Source organism: Crocodylus siamensis, chromosome 13 (genome assembly GCF_052110815.1).
Source record: "Crocodylus siamensis isolate JL-2025a chromosome 13, ASM5211081v1, whole genome shotgun sequence".
In the NCBI taxonomy this organism is placed as follows: domain Eukaryota; kingdom Metazoa; phylum Chordata; order Crocodylia; family Crocodylidae; genus Crocodylus; species Crocodylus siamensis.
The window spans coordinates 28,257,988-28,276,193 of record NC_143407.1 but is presented as its reverse complement, the minus strand read 5'-3'; the positions used below and the strand labels follow the sequence as shown (position 1 = coordinate 28,276,193).

General features: G+C 42.6%; 1 protein-coding gene across 2 annotated transcripts in view; it reads left to right on the top strand.

Annotated features, from left to right (window-relative positions):
- The window catches only part of LOC149854125 (S-adenosyl-L-methionine-dependent tRNA 4-demethylwyosine synthase TYW1-like), a 133,324-nt gene that overhangs the window by 35,988 nt on the left and 79,130 nt on the right, over positions 1-18,206 (top strand). For both annotated transcript variants that reach the window (XM_090025008.1, XM_090025007.1), the window contains exons 9-10: positions 6,328-6,380; positions 9,354-9,472. In XM_090025008.1, the coding sequence (XP_089881134.1) occupies positions 6,328-6,380; positions 9,354-9,472 (172 nt within the window). The remainder of the gene's footprint in view (positions 1-6,327; positions 6,381-9,353; positions 9,473-18,206) is intronic.

The window sequence follows — 18,206 nt, the reverse complement described above, 5'->3', positions numbered from 1 at the left end:
GTTAGAACATATGAACACCCTGGAGTATTCAAAATTAGTAATAACAAAATGCATTGAAAATGGAATGGAGTTGGCCTAGTTCTGAATTATGGGGAGATGTGGCTGGGTGTGTGAGGGGTGTGGGGGTCTGCATGTATGGTGTATGTGCATGTTTATGGTGGGGTGTGCATGTGGGACACACACACACACACACACACACACACACACGCTCCTAGCCTCATGTTCCCGCAGTCCAGTGATGCAGCTGGAGGCCATGTGGTGCTGGAGGCTGGCTGGCATGCAGAGAAGCAGTGAAAGCGGTGGCAGGCAGAGGCTTCTGGTTGGGGGCTGAGCAGGCGCAACTGGGCTGGGCTGGGCTTGCTGCTCTGTCCTGCCACTGGCTTCCCCTGGGTCCTACCACCCTGGCTCCTGTCATCTTTGACAGCCAGCCAGGAGCAAATAAATATAATTTTTTTAGGGGCCCCAAGGACTGGATGCAGCCCATGGGCTGTATTTTGCCTGCTGCTGTAGTAGCTCATTAGTTGGTTTCTTTCTGAAAATCTGGCTGTGATATTAGACTCTGGTTCGATTGTTGGAACAGACTGTTACCCAACATTTATCAGTTTTAGCATTATTACTAGACTGCACCCATTTCTCTCAAAAGCTGACTTGAAGGCTGTTATTCATGCCTGTTATAACACAGACTTGATTAGAGAAATTCATGGATGTTTGGCAGGTTCTATCTTATTCGGAATGTATCATTCAGGATAGGCTGATGTGGTAAACACATCCCTGCTTTTGAAGCTCTTGCACTGTTCATGAGGATTTTTTGTTGTCTTCTGATACTGTTCATGATTAAGATATTTTAGGGGCTTGACTTCTATGAATACTGGGTTGTTGAAGAATTAATCAGATCATTCGTGCAGTGATATTTCAAGGCACAATCCACCAAGTTGTGCTTAGAGAATGCTGTCCAGAAAGCAGGGTTTTTTTATTATCTGGAATATACAGCAAAAGCTGCGCTATCCAGCATCTTACAAGCCAGCATGCTCCACTAACTGGCATCACGGCTTGTAAGATAAAGTGAAACTGGAAGGGCCCACTGCAGCACTTCTGGTTTCCCTGAGCCCCCATGGACTAGGGCAAAGCAGCCTGTGCTGCCGAGTCCCCACAGCCCAGGGGCATAACAGGCTGCGCAGGGCCTGCCTCCCTGTCCCATGGGGCCCACGGGTTGGGCGGTGATGCCTCAGGAGGGGCGGAGGGACGCCCTAGAAGTGGCAGCTGGGACTGCTCAATTAACTGGCATATTTTGTTATCCGGCATCCCCCGTTCCCAGGGGATGCCGGATAACAGAGCTTTTACTGTACTGAAAGCACAGGTTTAGTCTTGTTGCTTAGGTGTTAGGTGTCTCAAAAGGTAAGAAACTTTTATAATTTCTTTGCTATCACCCGGGAACTGATAATAAAGACAGTTAACTACATTAGGCATGTCCTTGGGAATGTTGTCAGCATAAAGTCAGATAAAAAGACCCCAGGAGTTGGATCTGAGACTCCCATTGTAAACCAATTTTTTGAGTGCTTTAGGCTAAGAAAGACTTGCCATAGAGCCAAGGAAGGGTAGTAGTGAAAGTGATGTGGCAGGACTGATGCAAGAGGTGAGCTGGCTTGAGTTACTGATGGTGTCTTTTTAAACATCTACAATCTGGTGTCATTACAAATTATACCCAGTATTTCTCGTACAATTTTTTGTATTCCCTTCCCCTGAGTAACTAAAGCTGGTTTGCTGCCCGTGTTGATGGATAATGGGCTTTATTGAAATTTGAGTGCGTGTTTTCTTAATTAAAATATCCATACATACACTATTTAAATATAGTCAGTCTGTGCAGAGAGAAGTTTTACTTGGCTTAGGACTCTGCAAATACTTAGCAGGTCCTGAATTCACTAGGATGGCTGTATGGGTAACTCCTGCCAAACTTTCCATACAATCTACCCAACTAGTAAAGAGCCTGGCTTGCCAGCTGCTTAAATTGCTTATAAGTTGCTCTGCAGATCCGTATGATATTTCTTCCAATCCCCAAAGCTCTGATTCCTGGCAGAGGGTATCTGGATGAGTCAGACCCTTTTCATCGCTAAAATTGGCTGAGGACCTCCAGCCCCTTTTGGTATTGAGCCAAGTTATAAGAGTTGATGAAGGTGTGGGATTCTCTTAGTCTTCTGGGGAGGATTGTGGATGCTCACACAGTCCTCCTGTGCTCTCCTGTGTAGTCCTTTCCTGGAGAAATAAGCTTTGTGGAGGTTAGACCTCAGGATTTCATCACCTGTCACAATTTCTCATTGTTTCATTACCTTGCACTGCTCAATAGGGGATTCAGGCAGGTGGATTTTGCCTTCAATTTGTTTTAATATAATTTCTATCTTAAAAGGCAATAATGTTAAGACACACTGACGTTCAGGGTTATAATCTGGGAGAAGAGAAGTCTCGCATGAATACTGCTGATGAACTACACACAACTCCTGAATAAGTAACAGCTTCTCATAGAAACATAGAGCACCAGAATTATATAGATAGATCTGGCTCAGAACTTTTGGTTGAAGGAAGAGCATGCGGCATTGTATTGACACAAGTTGTTTAATACAAATTTAAAAAAAAACATGCAACATTTGGGGAGCTCTCAGTTGAAATCAGATCCTGGACACATGGAGACTGCTTCTGCCCCAGAGACCTCAAGGGCGGAGGGAAAGCAAAGGTACAGAAAAGCAAAGTGATTTGTCCGAAGTCAAGCAGCGAGTTAATGCAAGAGCGAAGAGTAGAACCCAGATCAGACTGGCTTCCCAGCATTGTGCACTTTTGGAGAAAATCTCTTCCAAGTTTTAAATTTTTTGTTGGCGGCTAAGCAGGACCAACACACCTGATTTATTTATTTTTTCCCCCCTAGTAACTCAGCTGTGCAAGATGGTATAGCTCCATTAAATTTAATCAGCCTGGCCCATAGATGTCTTCAACATCAGTAGTTGATTCTCCCTCATTAACTTTTTCTTAACTTTGAATACAGCATCATAAGGCTGCTCCTTTGTGGGACTGAGAGTTGTCCACTCTCACTGAGTTGAGTAGGAGGGATGGCTGCTCAATTACTGACAGGAGTAGCCCCTAATGGGTGTTATGCATGTTGTATGACCTCCTTTTCTACTCATGCAGTTTAAGCTTGTAAGTCCATCCAACTCAAATGCCACCCTCATTTAATACTAACTGTCACACTGGCTTAATCTCATTGGGGTTACAGAGGTGGCTAAATGGGGCAGAGATCCATTTGCCCCCACCGTCTAGTCATAATGCAGAGTGTCCAACAACTTCATAAGTAAAGGCTGGAATGTAAAAACAAAAGTTCTTCTCTTCCCCAGGGTTGGCAGGGCTTGGTTCTTTGTGCTGACTGGCAGGTTTTTAGGTTGAGCTCATGCCGTTTGGCAAGGAGGAGGACTTGGTTCATAGACTTTCATTTGGCTGAAGAGCAGAAACAGAAACATCTGCTGGAACTAGCAATGAAAAACTCACTAGCTGAGGTGACCATTCAGGTTTAGGCATGCCCAATCTGCCTTACTGAGTAAACAGCCTGGCTCATGGTGTGAATGGCACCCAGTGGGTTTTTCCAAATCCTTTTCATGCATCTTCTAATTTTGGAGGCGATTTTTATTGTGCAGGCATCTGGGTACTTGAGCACATTTCAAAGAGGGAAATTTAGGGTAATACTAGTATTCAGTGCGTAATGAGCATGGCCACTGCACTTGGCAGCACAGCTTGGGAAGGAGGTGAGCAGCCAACTGTGGCAAAAGAACAGGCTAGGGGCTATTTAGAAAAGCTGGACATATACAAATCCATGGGGCTGGATGGGATTCACCTGAGGGTGCTGAGGGAGTTGGCTGATGTGGTTGCAGAGTCACTGGCCATGCTTTTTGAAAACGTATGGCAATCAAGAGGGTTCCCGGATGACTGGAAAAGGGCAAATGTAGTACCATCTTTAAGAAAGGGAAAAAGGAGGATCCAGGGAATTACAGACCAGTTAGCCTCACCTTAGTTGCTGGAAACGTTGGGGAGCAGGTCCTAAAAGAATTCATTTCTAAGCCCTTGGAGAAGGAGCAGGTGATTGGGAACAGTCAGCATGGATTCACCAAGGGCAAGTCATGCCTGACCAACCTGATTGCCTTCTATGATGTGACTGGTTCTGTGGATGTGGGGAGACCAGCGGATGTGGTGTACCTTGACTTTATCAAGGCTTTTGATATGGTCTCCCAGCCCTGCTTTGCCATCCCAGTCAAGGAGCAGGGGCTGGGAGACCCTTATCTCTTAGTGTCAGCTGTGTGACTGAGGCCAGTGCTGGGAGATCCTTATTTCAGGCTCCCCAGGCTGTTCACTACCCAACTCACTACCCAGAACTGAGCAGGGAACAGGCTCTCCAGCCCCCACTCTGTGGGCTGGGGACTGTCCCAGTCAGGGGTAGGTCCTAGTCCCATGCCTCGATTGGTTGATTGAGGTGCGGGGCTTAGAAAGAGCTGTGGGGAAGGTGGCGCGGGGATGGCCAGGTCCCAGTCCCCGTTTCCTGCCTCAATCCACTGGTAGCACAGCTAACAGCGTGCTGGCTCCGCTGCAGCTCTTTCCCCTACCGCTGATTGGGGAGCTGGAGCTGGGAGCTCCCTGCTGCCAGGGCAGGGGAACATTGGCTCTGTGCTGGCAGCAGGCAGCACCCCCAGGGGCAGGATGTAGTGTCCCAGCCCCAGCCAGGAGCAGTGACTCCCTGCCAACCCCTGGGCTAGCAACCAGGGGGAACCTAGAGCTCCCCTGGTGGTGGCAATGGCCCATTATAGGGCCTCAAGAAGTGGGAGCTGTTTGCTGCCATTAGCAGCAAATCTACTCCTGCTTTCCTGCACATGTAGATGCCTACCTGGGAGCGTTTACTTGTGTAAACCACTCCCGGCTCTAATGCATGCGTAGACACACCTAGAGAGACGTAGACAAATTGGAGGACTGGACCAAAAGAAATCTCATGAGGTTCAGTAAGGACACATGCAAAGTCCTGCACTTACAATTGAACAATCCCATGCACCAGTACAGGCTGGGGGCTGACTGGCTAAGCAGAAAAGGACCTGGGGGTTACAGTGGACAATATGCTGAATATGAGCCAACAGTGTGCCCTTGTCAAGAAGGCTAATGGCATACTGGGCTGCATTGGTAGGAGTGTTGCCAGCAGATAAGGGAAGTGACAATTCACCTGTATTCAGTACTGGTGAGGCCACATTTGGAGTACTGTGTTTAGTTCTGAGCCCCCATTACAGAAATGATGTGGACAAATTGGAGAGAGTCCAGCAGAGGGCAATGAAAATGGTTATGGGGCCGGGGGACATGACTTATGAAGAGAGGATGGAGGAATAGGGCTTATTTAGTCTGGAGAAGAGAAGACTGATGGGGGATTTAATAGCAGCCTTTAAGTACCTGAAGGGGGTTCCAAAGAGGATGGACTGGCCTGTTCTCAGTGGGGGCAGATGACAGAACAAGGAGCAGTAGTCTCAAGTTGCAGCAAGGGAAGTTCTGTTAGATATTAGAAAGAAATTTCTCATTAGGAGGATAGTAAAACATTGGAACAGGTTACCCAGAGAAGTTGTGGAGTCTCCATCCTTGGAGAGTTTGCCCAAAATGAAGAAAGATGAAGATACTTCTCTGTCATTCAGACATTGTTGTCTTGAGGCCTCTAGTCCCCACCATAAATATGTGAGCGACTGTCTTGCTTATTTACTGGCCTGTCTGAATTCAGGGTGTGGACTCAGCTCCATTTTGTGGATAAGTGGTGTTTTGAATGAGCTAGAGCTATGTGGTTTTCCTTCTGACATCTTGGATTTGCAGGAAGTAAGAAAAAGCAGGGACACAGTGATGTGTGCAGACTTTTTTCCCTCCAGTTTATCCCTTTCACAGTGTTTATTGTTACATCTACTGGTACTTCCAGAGGTGTAGGGGGGAAACCCGCTGTTTCCCGAGGGAACCCAGCCATTCAGGGGCCTGGCCCTGCAGGCAAGAGGAAATCTAGGTGTCCAGGGGATCCGGCCAGAAGGCATAATTAATTATATTTATTGGAGAACATTATTAGCTAAACGGCCAATAAAAGCCGGTAGCCAGTAATTTAAATTCTGCTTTTTATTGGTGCCGATTCAGTATGCAACCAATATACAGAGGGGTGGGGGAAGGGGAAGGATAAGAGGAGTAGCAGCAGTAAGAGGTTAATGCCTAAGGAATAGATTCTCTCTTTGTGGCAATTACTGACATTTAAAATCAGCTGTATTAATTGTTTTCCCTCTTCCTATTCAGGCTACAGACTGATTGGAAGCCATTCTGGTGTGAAGCTTTGTCGGTGGACAAAGGTATTTCTCTCTCTCTCTCTCTCTCTCTCCTAACAAAAGGAAATTACTAGAGACCTAAAGGTGTGACAGTCCTGTATCTGAAATAACCTTTAAAAACCTATTTCCTGTAAGATTGGCTTCTGGGCTGCCATTTTGCATTGGTAGGTTAAATCCCTGTCACTTAGGGTAGAAATATATATGATTGAGACACAGATGTCAGAGCTACTCTGTGTCATTTTGGGGTGTTGCTGTTACCATTGTTTCACCCCTGTCTACAGGAATGCATGTTATCAAAAGAACAAGGTTGAAAAAGCAAACCAGTTGCATTGAAGCATTAAACTTAGTATAGGTGTAGCAGGCTGCTGAAATCGCTCTGTAATTAATATGTCTGGTGTGCTCAGGCTATATTCCTCCCTGTGTCTAAGGATTTGTCAAACAGTGAGGTGAACTTCATTTAAAAGTAACTACGCTGTTGCTAGTCTTTTAATTAATTAAATATAAATGATGGCTTCCCTTTCCAAGTCATACAATTCTGTGTATTGTGGGACATTGTAAAGGATGTGCTTTTCTCACTTGGTGACTAGGTAATGTTACAAATTTTGGGCGTAGCATGCGTGCAATTTACTGATGTGTGCAATATTATTAAAATTAAAGGCCTTGGGAATAAGCACTTATTGAAAGTGCTGTCACATCTTTGTTTCCTGTGCGCTGGCAGCAGTAAGTTCTCTGGTCTCTCTCCCTCCTTTGCTGCATTATTAGCTGTGTTTGTTTTCAAAAGAACTTATTGAATGATGAATTTTTTTTTTTTTATTGAAACGCCTGATATCAGGGAGGTGTTGCATCAAAACATCCGCACCTATGGATAGCTTAAAGAGCACCCTGCTGTACTATCATGAATATTTTGTAAGGCGTATTGATCTGGCTAACTTTTCGCTGTTTGCGTTTTTCTTTAGATGTTTGTTCCTTCTATTGTTTGTTTTCTTGTTAACATAAGAGCAGGCGATGAGATGCTTAAAAGAAAAAAGTTGTGAGACTTTGTTAAAGCTGCAAATGAGAAGAGGAGAATGAATGGGTTTGTTAGAGAGTGCCACCACTTCAAGTAGCGCTGTAAAAGCCATTTAACAAAAGTAAATAGGAATACACTGTGTTTAGATGGGGGCATGCCATTTTTAGATGTGCTGGGTGTATGGCAGTGGAATAAACTACAGCAGAAATAGGTTCTGGAAAATCAGTTTGCTTGACCTCTGTCACCAATTTCCCAATGTTCCTCAGTTGATTTCAGTAGAACTGGTCCTGGCTTAAACCAGCAGAAGGCAGAATCAGGCCTGCTTTTCATTTAAACTGGACAAGAATATCTCAGTTAAAAGTATTTATTCTTAGGCGTGCCATAGAAAATAATTAGCATGTTCAAAATTCGTATTTCTGTGTTTGTCATTAGATCATTGATTGTAGGTTTTTATACGATCTATATGCATTATATGGTCTTAAAAGATACACATCTTCTAAAATCTTTCCATATGACATTTGGCATCTTCTTTGGGGAATGGGACAAACCTTTTTATTCTTAATCTGACTACATGCTTAAACTTTTGTTACCTGTATTGCCTTTCTTATGGGATGAGACTTAATTTTGAATCTGTGGGGCTTTTAGCTCAGGTTGATTACAAGTTATTTTGTTATATTCCTGTACCTCATTTTATAGTGGTAGAGATTGTCCCCTGTTTATTAGTATTTCTTAATTGAATGAAAAGCGGTCTTAATTTAAGAAAGCAACTTGCATTCTAAATAGATTGTAAATGCCTAAAGGATGAGTGCAGCTCTCCCATTGTCAAAATAATATTGTGGTTTTATTGGTAAAGCCAACTACTGGTGTGAATGAGAGTTTACAGGATCAGGCTATTTATTTGAATTAGAGTTGGAAAAAGTACTAGTCTTTTAGGAAACTAAAAATTAGTGGGAGTTTATTATGCAGCCTTTAAATGTATTTTTGTTGCTCTTTGTTTTTACAGATTTTTACAGTAACGATCCTTTTAATGCTAAGAAGTTTAACCCAGTTCGTTTTGGGTGTTGATAGAGAATATTTAGTATGGCTACACGCTTGAGTAAAAGACACTGGTGTATGCTCATGCGTGTGAAAAATTAATGTTTAAACTAAAGGATGCAATTGTTTCCTTCTAGCAAAGGAGAGTCAAATGTTTGAGCGCTGAATCACAGTGTTTGTATAAGGACATGTATAAGGTGCTGTAGCAGGGGCGGGCAATTATTTTGGGCGGAGGGCCGCTTACTGAGTTTTGGCAAGGCATCAAGGGCCACATGACAGGCAGTCGGGGCAGATAAATATTAATTTTCTAATTTTTTTAGGGTCCCCGTGGGCCGGATAGAATGGCTTGGCGGGCTGCATCTGGCCTGCGGTCTGCATTTTGCCCACACCTGTGCTATCGTGTACACTGATGTATGACTGTTTGCCATGAATTTCCTCAAAAGGACTGTCTCTTTCCTTGGTGTGACCTATGGCCCCCAAGTTAGCCTGTCTTGTAGAATTTCTGCCTACATGGATTAGAACATCATGGTGATTATTAGTTGAAAAGTGCACAGCTGCTAGGGGAGCAAATAACTGGTTGGCACTGGATATGGATAGTAGATATGGATATGACATAATTTAAAATCAAATGATGCAGAGCTTGAAGGAATGCTTTGTTGTGGATACTACAGTAGAGGGAACTTCAATCTCTATTGCAAGGCATTGATTCTACTTGAAATGAAGTTTTCTTTTCTTAGAGTACCTAAGCAGCTTTGTTGATACTCTGGTTATTGGCTCTATTATGTCCATTACACTGAGATTAAATTTGTTCCACGGTTTCCTTTCTTAAATAAAGCTGGAGCTGTCAAAGCTGCTTGTTTTTTTTTTTCCAAGGCAGCTTGACTTTTTGCATCATTTGGCTGTAGACTGTGTGTTAAATTTCTGCGTTGTTCTGTTCTCTTTCCTGCTTCTAGTCGATGCTCCGAGGCAGAGGAGGCTGCTACAAACATACTTTTTATGGCATTGAGAGTCACCGATGCATGGAGGCCACCCCGAGCCTGGCTTGTGCGAATAAATGCATATTTTGCTGGAGGTAAGGTACTGCTGCTCTTTGCCTTTGGGGAGCATCACTCCATTACGTAGCGTGTTACTCGTGCATTTACAATATCTCTCCCTGGATTCTCTGCATGAGGAAAACCACCACTACCAGGAATTTTGCAGACCTATTTTTAAAAAAACAAAACAGCAGTGTTTGAAATGACCAGTTCTGATTTGTTGTGAACTCTTTATAGCGTGGAGTTATGTTGTCAGGCCTGGCAACACATGGCTGTGGCTATGTGTTGGCCTGTGGAAACCTAGCTTGCCTCACTGTTCTCCCAGTTCTCTTCCAGTTTTTAATCCATTATGATGATATTATTTTCTTTAAAAAAAAAAAAATTCTTTTACAAAGTGCAGTTTGAAAGCTAATTATTTAATATATGTTCTCATTATTTTGATACGTGGGGGTTGTAGGAAAAGAATTTCAAAAGCATCTTTGCGTTTCTCAAGTCTTTAAAGCTGACGCGCAAGAGCCGACCGAGAAATTGAATATGCAGCCTGCCCTCCTTTTACCTTTACGTTTAGGGCTCCCCCCTCTTGCAGTGCTTATGTTCAGTGCATAAAAAGGCAATTTTCTAGTCATCCATTTTGGGACTTGCTTCAGTTAGAAAATAAGAATCAGCTTCCATGTTGTGCAAGAACTTGGTATCTTTAAATGTTTTATATTCTATGAAACTGCCATGCACTCTCTGTCTCTGTCTCTTCCTTTTTTCTAAGTATTGTCTCCAATAACTCAATAGCATACCTTGTAGTTGAAAAGTGAAACAGGTTAACTGGTGGCTTATTAAGACTACAGTTAAAAAAACCAACAAAAAAAAACCAAACAAGATTATATTTCTATCACCAAAGTGACCCCTCTTAGAAGATGAATTACCCTGTTAAAAGTGCCCTAAGGGTGAATGAGCTTTATCAGAATCTGAGCTGTAAGATCAGATCTGAATCAGCAGTCCTCCTTCAGGCAAGTGACTTGACTTCAGTGAAGTTTCTTGACAGACTGGGGAGTGTAGGAGAGGCCTGACCCTAAATAAAAACAGTGATATGAAAATATGATGAATGGGAGGAGCTGAAAGCTTCTCAGTCATTCTTTCTGCAGCTGATGAACTAATTTAGTATCATTCCAGCTATACTTGACTTGGCTGTCCTTTCTATCCAAGAACACTTAGTCGCCACTCATTTTCAGTTCAGAGGTCTGAATAATTAGGATCAGCTCGTGAGAAAGTTGCATACTGATATGTGTCAGTTGCTTGCTGATTTTGATAGTCTACAACTTTGAATAATGCAAATACTTAACAACAGCATCAATATAATGCTATGCTATTGATGTACTCCAAAAAGTATACATCCCCATTATGTAAGTGCTTGGTATAATCCTTATGTATTAACCATGTTTAAAACCATGTCAGGGAGCTTTAATTTAAAAAGTTAATTAGTACTGCAGTCCGATAGGCTTTTATCACTTCATGGCTTGAAAAGAGACTGAACAGCATATCTAGCAAGTGTTTTTATCCAGTCTTTTCCATAGTGTATAAATAATAGTCCAGTAGCTGGAAACAGAACATTATTCTCATTTCTGGACTTGAGTTTGTAACAGTGGAGTTAATTCTGTAGCAGTAACAGCACCAATAAGAGGAAAATTGCCCAGTGCATAACTGTGCATCCAGTCTTAACAGGGGGCATATCATAAATGCCAAATAGAAAGCAGTGAAACAACCAAAGTGGAGCTCTTTGGTACCTTATGTTTTACTGCAGAAGATGTAATAAGTATTTTTTTCCCCTCTATAATAGCCTGGCTTTAGTATATCTTATTGGCAGGAACCTGTCTTTTGATTGAGACTGTATCCGAGATGCTAAGCATGTGTCAGTTGGAAGATACAGCCATTGAGATAAATTGCCCGGGTTGACACCCACCGTATGACTGACACACACATCTGTGGATATTATTTTTTACTCTAAAAATCCTGGAAATGGAGGAGCTCTAACCATAACTAATACTGAGAAATTGATTTAACTAATAGTGATGAAGGCAGCACAAACTAATCACTTTTTCTAAAGGATGCAGAGAAACGTTCTCATATATTTACCTTGTGGGCATGAAATTGGTCTCATTGGACTGTTCATTATGGATGGATGTTCTTGGTTTCCTCTGGGATCTGTAGTAAATTCCAAGAACTTGGGGGGGTCCTCCTCATCAGTTTTATGAGGATATCTGGCTACAGCTTACAGGATAATTTCGAGCACTAGCCAAGCTCATGCTTTGTCATGGGTGGCCAGATCTGGTGGTTGCTCAAGGTCTGAAGAAGCAACCAAGATCTAAGGGGAGTCTGCAGAGTCCAAGGGTAGTGAAGCTGAAATCCAGGAGATCCACGAATTAAAAAGAGGGCAGAGCACAGGGTCAGGAGACCCACCTGGCTTACGTATCTGAGAGATCAAACCGGAGTTGGGTTAGGGAGCTGAAGGGTCAGGCCAAACTCCAGGTCTGTGAGCAAGGTAGGCAAAGAATCCATCAGAGAGTTGGTAGGGGCACAAGCCAAGGGCAAGGCAATCTTGGTACAAGATTCAGTCTTGTTGCTCGGACACTTCCTCTTCCAGGTCAAGGGTTTTTATAGAGGGGGTAAAGGATCGGCTGGCCCTGGCTGGCCACTCCAGTTGCAAAGAGTAGATAGATCACTAGGCCCAGATAATGGGTTTTGCTCACCTGTGTCCACCCCAGTGCTCAGCTGAGGAGGTGGCAGACCAGGAGGAGTGGCAAGCTGAGGCCCCAGGTTTGAGGATCAGGGTGAGACCCAGGTTCCATTATACTGCCTATGTTACTGGGGGCAAAGTACTTGTTCTCCTGGGCCTCTGTCCCACACCTGTAAAATGGGAATAATGATACTGGTTCAATATTGCGAAGCCTTCAAATACTAGAGGCTTGGAGTTCTCGGAAAAAGCACAGAAAATACATTGTTCTTATAAGGAATAGAAGACAGAACTTGCTTAGGTTAGAATGAATCCTGAAGCACCATTTATGTGGGCTGCGTGCTGTCTCTGGATCTCTGATGCTTGGAGAACTGCTGGAATCTTGTTCTATCACACATGGGTTTCCTTGCCTTTGGCTTGGACTTGGCAGACAGACACACACTTCTTTCCTTGACTACACTAGAGGTGACGCAGCATTGCTACAGTAGTCCTCCCACCTTCCAAGCCTGTTTAAAATCCCAAGTTTGTAAGGAAAAGAACTAGAGTCCTATTTTAGTCTTTATTAGGAAACTCTGCTCTAAGCAGCTAATGAGTTGTCTGCAGGCGGGGGGTGGAATAGCTGGCTTGTAGTGTAGTGTGTTGGCAGAGCAACATGTATATTTGGGGTGGAGACAGGGACAGGGGAATCTTACATAATAGCTGCCTTCTCTGTATACCTGTGGCAAGCCAACACAATTTATAAACACCACATTCAGCCCAACTTCTGGGTAATGCTGTTTAAAACAATCAGCCATGGCGAGCTCATTAAGTTAAATGAACTTATTGACAGATGATTCTAAATGTAGAATTATCAACAGACCCTCCTGCTGGAGTAGTATTAATACATTACCTTTTTATAATTGCTAGTTCCCATCTGTGCTGTTGGAGATACACGAGTCAATGATTTTGCTCCAAAGCTAGTATTTATTTATTTTTTAAAATATAGATTTTGCTTCTAGCTGGCCCTGCCAGTCAGCTCTGCATGCTGTTACAGATAAGGCGGTGATGAATTTTGTACTGCTTGATCTCTTCCATTAGGATTTTGACTCAAAGGCACGTATGGATTCCTCCAGCATCTCTAACAACCTTGGAGCCATGTTCTGGCTGTCCCAGGACAGGAAGAGAAAAGGTCAAGGAGCCCTTTGTTTTTCCTTTCCATCACTCTGGGCAAGAGATGGCTTTAATTTGGCTCAGGAGCAGATGTGATGGGGGGGCATTGGCTGCTTATGGCTGGGGTTGATTGGGATGAAGGCAGTGTGTCTAGGTGGGACTGCTGTCCTGTCCTTTGCAAGAACTCTCTTTGCAGGGTAGACCTTAATTTTAACGGTATGGCTGGATTCCCTTCACCAAATGCTTTCTCTTCACGCCTTTTGTTGGTCTAATACCACTCTTTACCACTGCTGGAAAACACCAGTGGCCTTTTCTGTCTCTTTACTGTTTACTCTTTACTGTCCTGTCCTGCACAGTGATTGGTAAGATAACTCATCCTGCACTTTCTTTAACGCATTGCTGCTATCTGCTAATACAGTAGCTTCTTCAGAACAGGCAAGAGGTAGTCTTTGTGTTTAAGGGTGTTCTCATTTCACATTTAAGACGGCAAGTATCTTGCAATGGGAGGAGGAAATACCTCAATTGCTATAATATACATGAGCACACCTAACTAGTAATTCATTTGACAAAAAAAGCATGTCAGCATTCAGTTTCTTTCATGCACTCTCATTGTATTTGTTGCATCTCTTCAACTTGTTGTCTAAACAGAAAAGTGTGTGACCACATCATCTCTTGGTCAATTAGAAACGTGGACTGAATTTTCCGATACTCTCTCTATTATGGCCTGATAGCTAGACAAAGCTGATTTGATTACATCCTCTGGCTGAGCATCTAAAACCTAATCAATTATTGTGGAGAAATGGAGCAGTTGAATAAGATTTCATTTAATATGTTTTATTATTTTGTATCTGAGTAGGAGGCAAGCAGACAGAGTAAAATAGCCCATAAAGAAATTGGCTCATATTTCTTCTTTTAGCTTTATGTTGTTTACAACAATATTTGAAGGCCATGGTGCCTTCACTATACAGTGAGCTGAGCTTTTGATACCTCACATTTCTCGGTAACAACAGTGTATAAAATCTCAGTGTGGATTGCCAAAGCCAGCGTTCAAAATTCATGCCCGTAGGAGTCCTGAGATTTAGAGAAACAGCATAAACAATGGCAACAACCTCCACCGTCCCCCTGCCCTCCTTCCCCCCCCTTCATATCTTGACTCTTAACTTTGTATAACAAAGCTAAAACAGTAGATCCTCATTTAATAATGACTCCAGAAGCAGAGGATTTTCAGGGAAACATCAATGATTAAATCACCAGAGTGGGCAGCAGTGGAGTATAGTCACTGAACATATTTAGAACTGAGGCCAGTAAGGAAGAGGAGCCCTTTCTGGTCTCAGTATCCATCTCTGCTTAATAAGCCAAACGTCGTCATCTCCTAAGATATAGTTCTGTTGACAAAAACAGGGGAGCTGGAAAATAACGTTATCTGGATTGGTTTGCTCTTGTGTTCAGCCTTTTGGTATTAGTAAAACCACGGGACTAAACTGTTGCTCAGTGACTTATTTTACCTTGCATAACTGGTGAATTTGTCCCACCCGTTTCAACCTGTTAACAGGGCCCAATGCTGCAGTGCTTCCTCTTATTTGACACTAGGGGGAATGCTCCTGTGAATGAGATAGATGAGTTTCAAAATCCCTGTGTAGGGGCTGATACCAGCAATAAATCGGGAAACAATGCACTAACAAAGAGGTGTCTGAATGCGGAGCAGGTTGGGTGAATGTGTGACACCTTTCAGAGTCCTCTAGGCTCCTTGGACTCTGTTGCTGCTTCTCTTAGTGATGTAGCAATCTATTTGAGGTGCTCCAAGCATGGTATAAGTGTCTAGTTAGATCCTGTCTTGCCAAACTGAGGAAGTATAGGATGAGGGAGGAGTCAGTACAGTAACGCTTTGCATGTAAGTAGAATCTTCTACATGAGGCTTTCCAAAGTGCTCTTCTGGGGGTAGCGTTAGGTAGTGATGAGGATACTGAAGACACACTGGGCCACTGATATGTATGGTCCAGTGTAGAAGGTACTAGAGCAGGGTAGACAACCCCTCTGCCAGCATGCCGCAGCGTGGCACATAACTGCATTTTGCTTGGCACTTGCAACCTTGTCAAAGGGGCCAGGCCTGCACTGCCACAGTAAGAATCGGGCTTCTCGTGAGGCCCCTGCCATCTGTCCCTGGCATGCCAACATTTTACACATCAAGGTTGTGCGTGTTTTTGGCACTCTGCCCAAAAATGTTGCTGATCCCTGTACTAGAGTATGACCTAGGAGATCTAGGTGCTAGTTTGGTCACTACCAGTGAGTTTATTGGTTGACCTTAAGTCACTCACTTCTTTGTTTCAGTTTTCCCTGTTTATAAAGTCTGAATAATGATGCATTTCTGGTGTGTAAATCACTTGGGGATCCATAGAAGAAAAACGGGTTTGAGGAGCTAGGTATTAACCATGTCCCCATTCTTTTTCCAGTTCTAATAGCTTCCTGGCATTGAAACCCATACTTTTCATCTCCTGAAACAGAGTTATTTAATGTCTCATACTTTTATGTTGCTGGAATTCTATGTTCACTCTGATTTTTGTAATGGAGTGCTATGGCATCAACACTGACTGTAATAAACCGCAAATGCTCCCTTTTCTCCATTAAATATAGTATGTGGTTGGTGAACTGGCATCTAGTTTCACACATCTTTTTTTGGCAGAATGCTAGAAGTATTCTTATGAACTGATTTGGAAGAAGTTTCTACATCCTGTCATTCCTGGTAATTAAGGAACGGCTCTAAGAGATGACATTGGTTGTTATCTGTATCTTCTTAGGAAAGCAATATTGCATATGTGATCACCAGGCAGAACTCTGAGAGGCACTAGGTACCTGCAGCTCTTTTCTCCCGTCAGCTCTGGGGATTTGGTCTCATACTTGGGAGTACACATTTCAGAATTGTTTTGTTGAAAAGTAGCCTCTAAGTAACTGTCACTCTTGCGCCCATCTCTTTCCCTTCCTCCACGTTTCAGCCTGCAAAATACCACAAGCAACACTCACCCAATAGAAAGGTATCTTTATGGCTTAAAAATACTGCTGCTGATAGAAGATGATCATTATCAATTCTGTTGCACTGTGCTAGCCTAGCTAGGGCTGGACAAATGATGGACTTTTTGAAACGAAGGGTTGGAATTTGTATGTGAAGGAAGGAGAAACTTAAGGTCTGACAGAAACAAACCTATAGGTGTGTGGTTTTAGGGAGGTTTTTTTGGATGAAATGAGAAACCATTCCATTTATTGTGGGCCAACCTGAATTGTTTTATTTGAAGTCTTTCATTTTGGGGTTTCTTAATCCTGCAAGAGACTGTATTTCTTTGAACTTTTAACAAAAAGGATGCTATTTTGAAACGAGGTCAAAGTTTTTTATTTTTAAAAAATGGCCAACTTCTAGCATTTCAGAAATGAAATGTTTCATTGTGATTTTCTTAAGATGTTTCAAGACTTTTGAAATGATTCCTGTATTTTTCAGCAGAACTATTTGTCAAATTTACTCAATTTGATAATCTAAAACATTTTTGTTGAATTGCCCATTTATGAAAATACTTTCACCCAGCTCTAAACTTAAGCCACCACTCACAAGTAATAATTATATCTAGTATCTAACAGGAGAAAGCCTCTGTAGAAACACTGATATCACTGTGCACTTTCCTAGAGGAACCTTAATAGGTTTTTATAATTAACAACACTCCTTTTTTTCTTTTTTTCCCCCTAGATGAGCTCTTCTTATCAGAAAAGTAAAATATTCCTTTGTATTAGTAATATTTATTCCGAAAGGACTTGACAAATACTAGGCAGGCAGGAAGGATAACTGCAAGTTGTATTGCGAGTCAGTTGAAGAACCACAATTATTTCCAAACATCTTGACTCTCTGTCCCCAGCAACTTTCTTCTCCAGGCTGTCCATGGAAATTTAATGTTTTCTTTCCTCTGGCTTTTTTTCCCAACCTGAGCTTTTCCTAGACAGGCAAAGACTCACATTTCCAGTTCTCTTGCATTATCATCTTTATTATTGAGATGCTTCTTTTTTTAGAACAGGAAAAAGGCTCCTTGGTCTGTAAAGGTTTTGCTGTAATTTCACTGACCTTTTTCCATTATCAGAGTTAATAGTGCTTATGGAATTTGCTCCAGGTAGTAAACTAGCAGCTACTTCATTAAAATAACTTGTAATGATCTGGGAGTTGTATATGCAGTTGCACCCCTTCCTGAGAAAGTTGTGATTAATTGTCAGGGTCATTGGTAGCGTTGGTAAGTGATACAGATAGATCAAAGGACTGACAAGAATACAAATAAGGTTCATTTGTAGGCCATATTGATTTGCCAAGGGTCATCTGAGAACTCCCAATGGAGTTTAGCTTCTGTCTTTCATCAGTTTCTCATAGCATTGTGCTAAAGCAATCATGACTTGTAATCAGAATAGCAGAGCAGCCTCTTTTAATGGGCATGGTTTGAATCTGAAAGTTGTCTAATACAACAGGTAATTTTTAGCATGATGCATTATCGCTGAAAGGGCAAGGAAGTCGCCCACAATTACCCGCTTGGTCAAGATTTCAGCAGTTACTTAGGCAGGTATTCTGGGAGGCCTTAGGGTCTGCTAGTGAATGAAGGGTTACGAATGAAATACTGGCTCTGCCAGCGATTGGAAAGCACGATCTACAAAGTCATGAAATATGCTTGGTTTCCACATTGAAGAGGACTGCAGATGCCAAATAAGCCACATGTAGACATGACCCAGTGTATTTTATTAAACCCTTATGTGTTAAAATCAAGGTCTATACGATGCTTGCAATTAAGGGCTGTCCAGAGTCCATCAAGAGCCTATTGATTTTTCTGCCAAGTCACCCTATTAAATATGCATGGCATAAGCTTTGTAATTTAAACATGTAA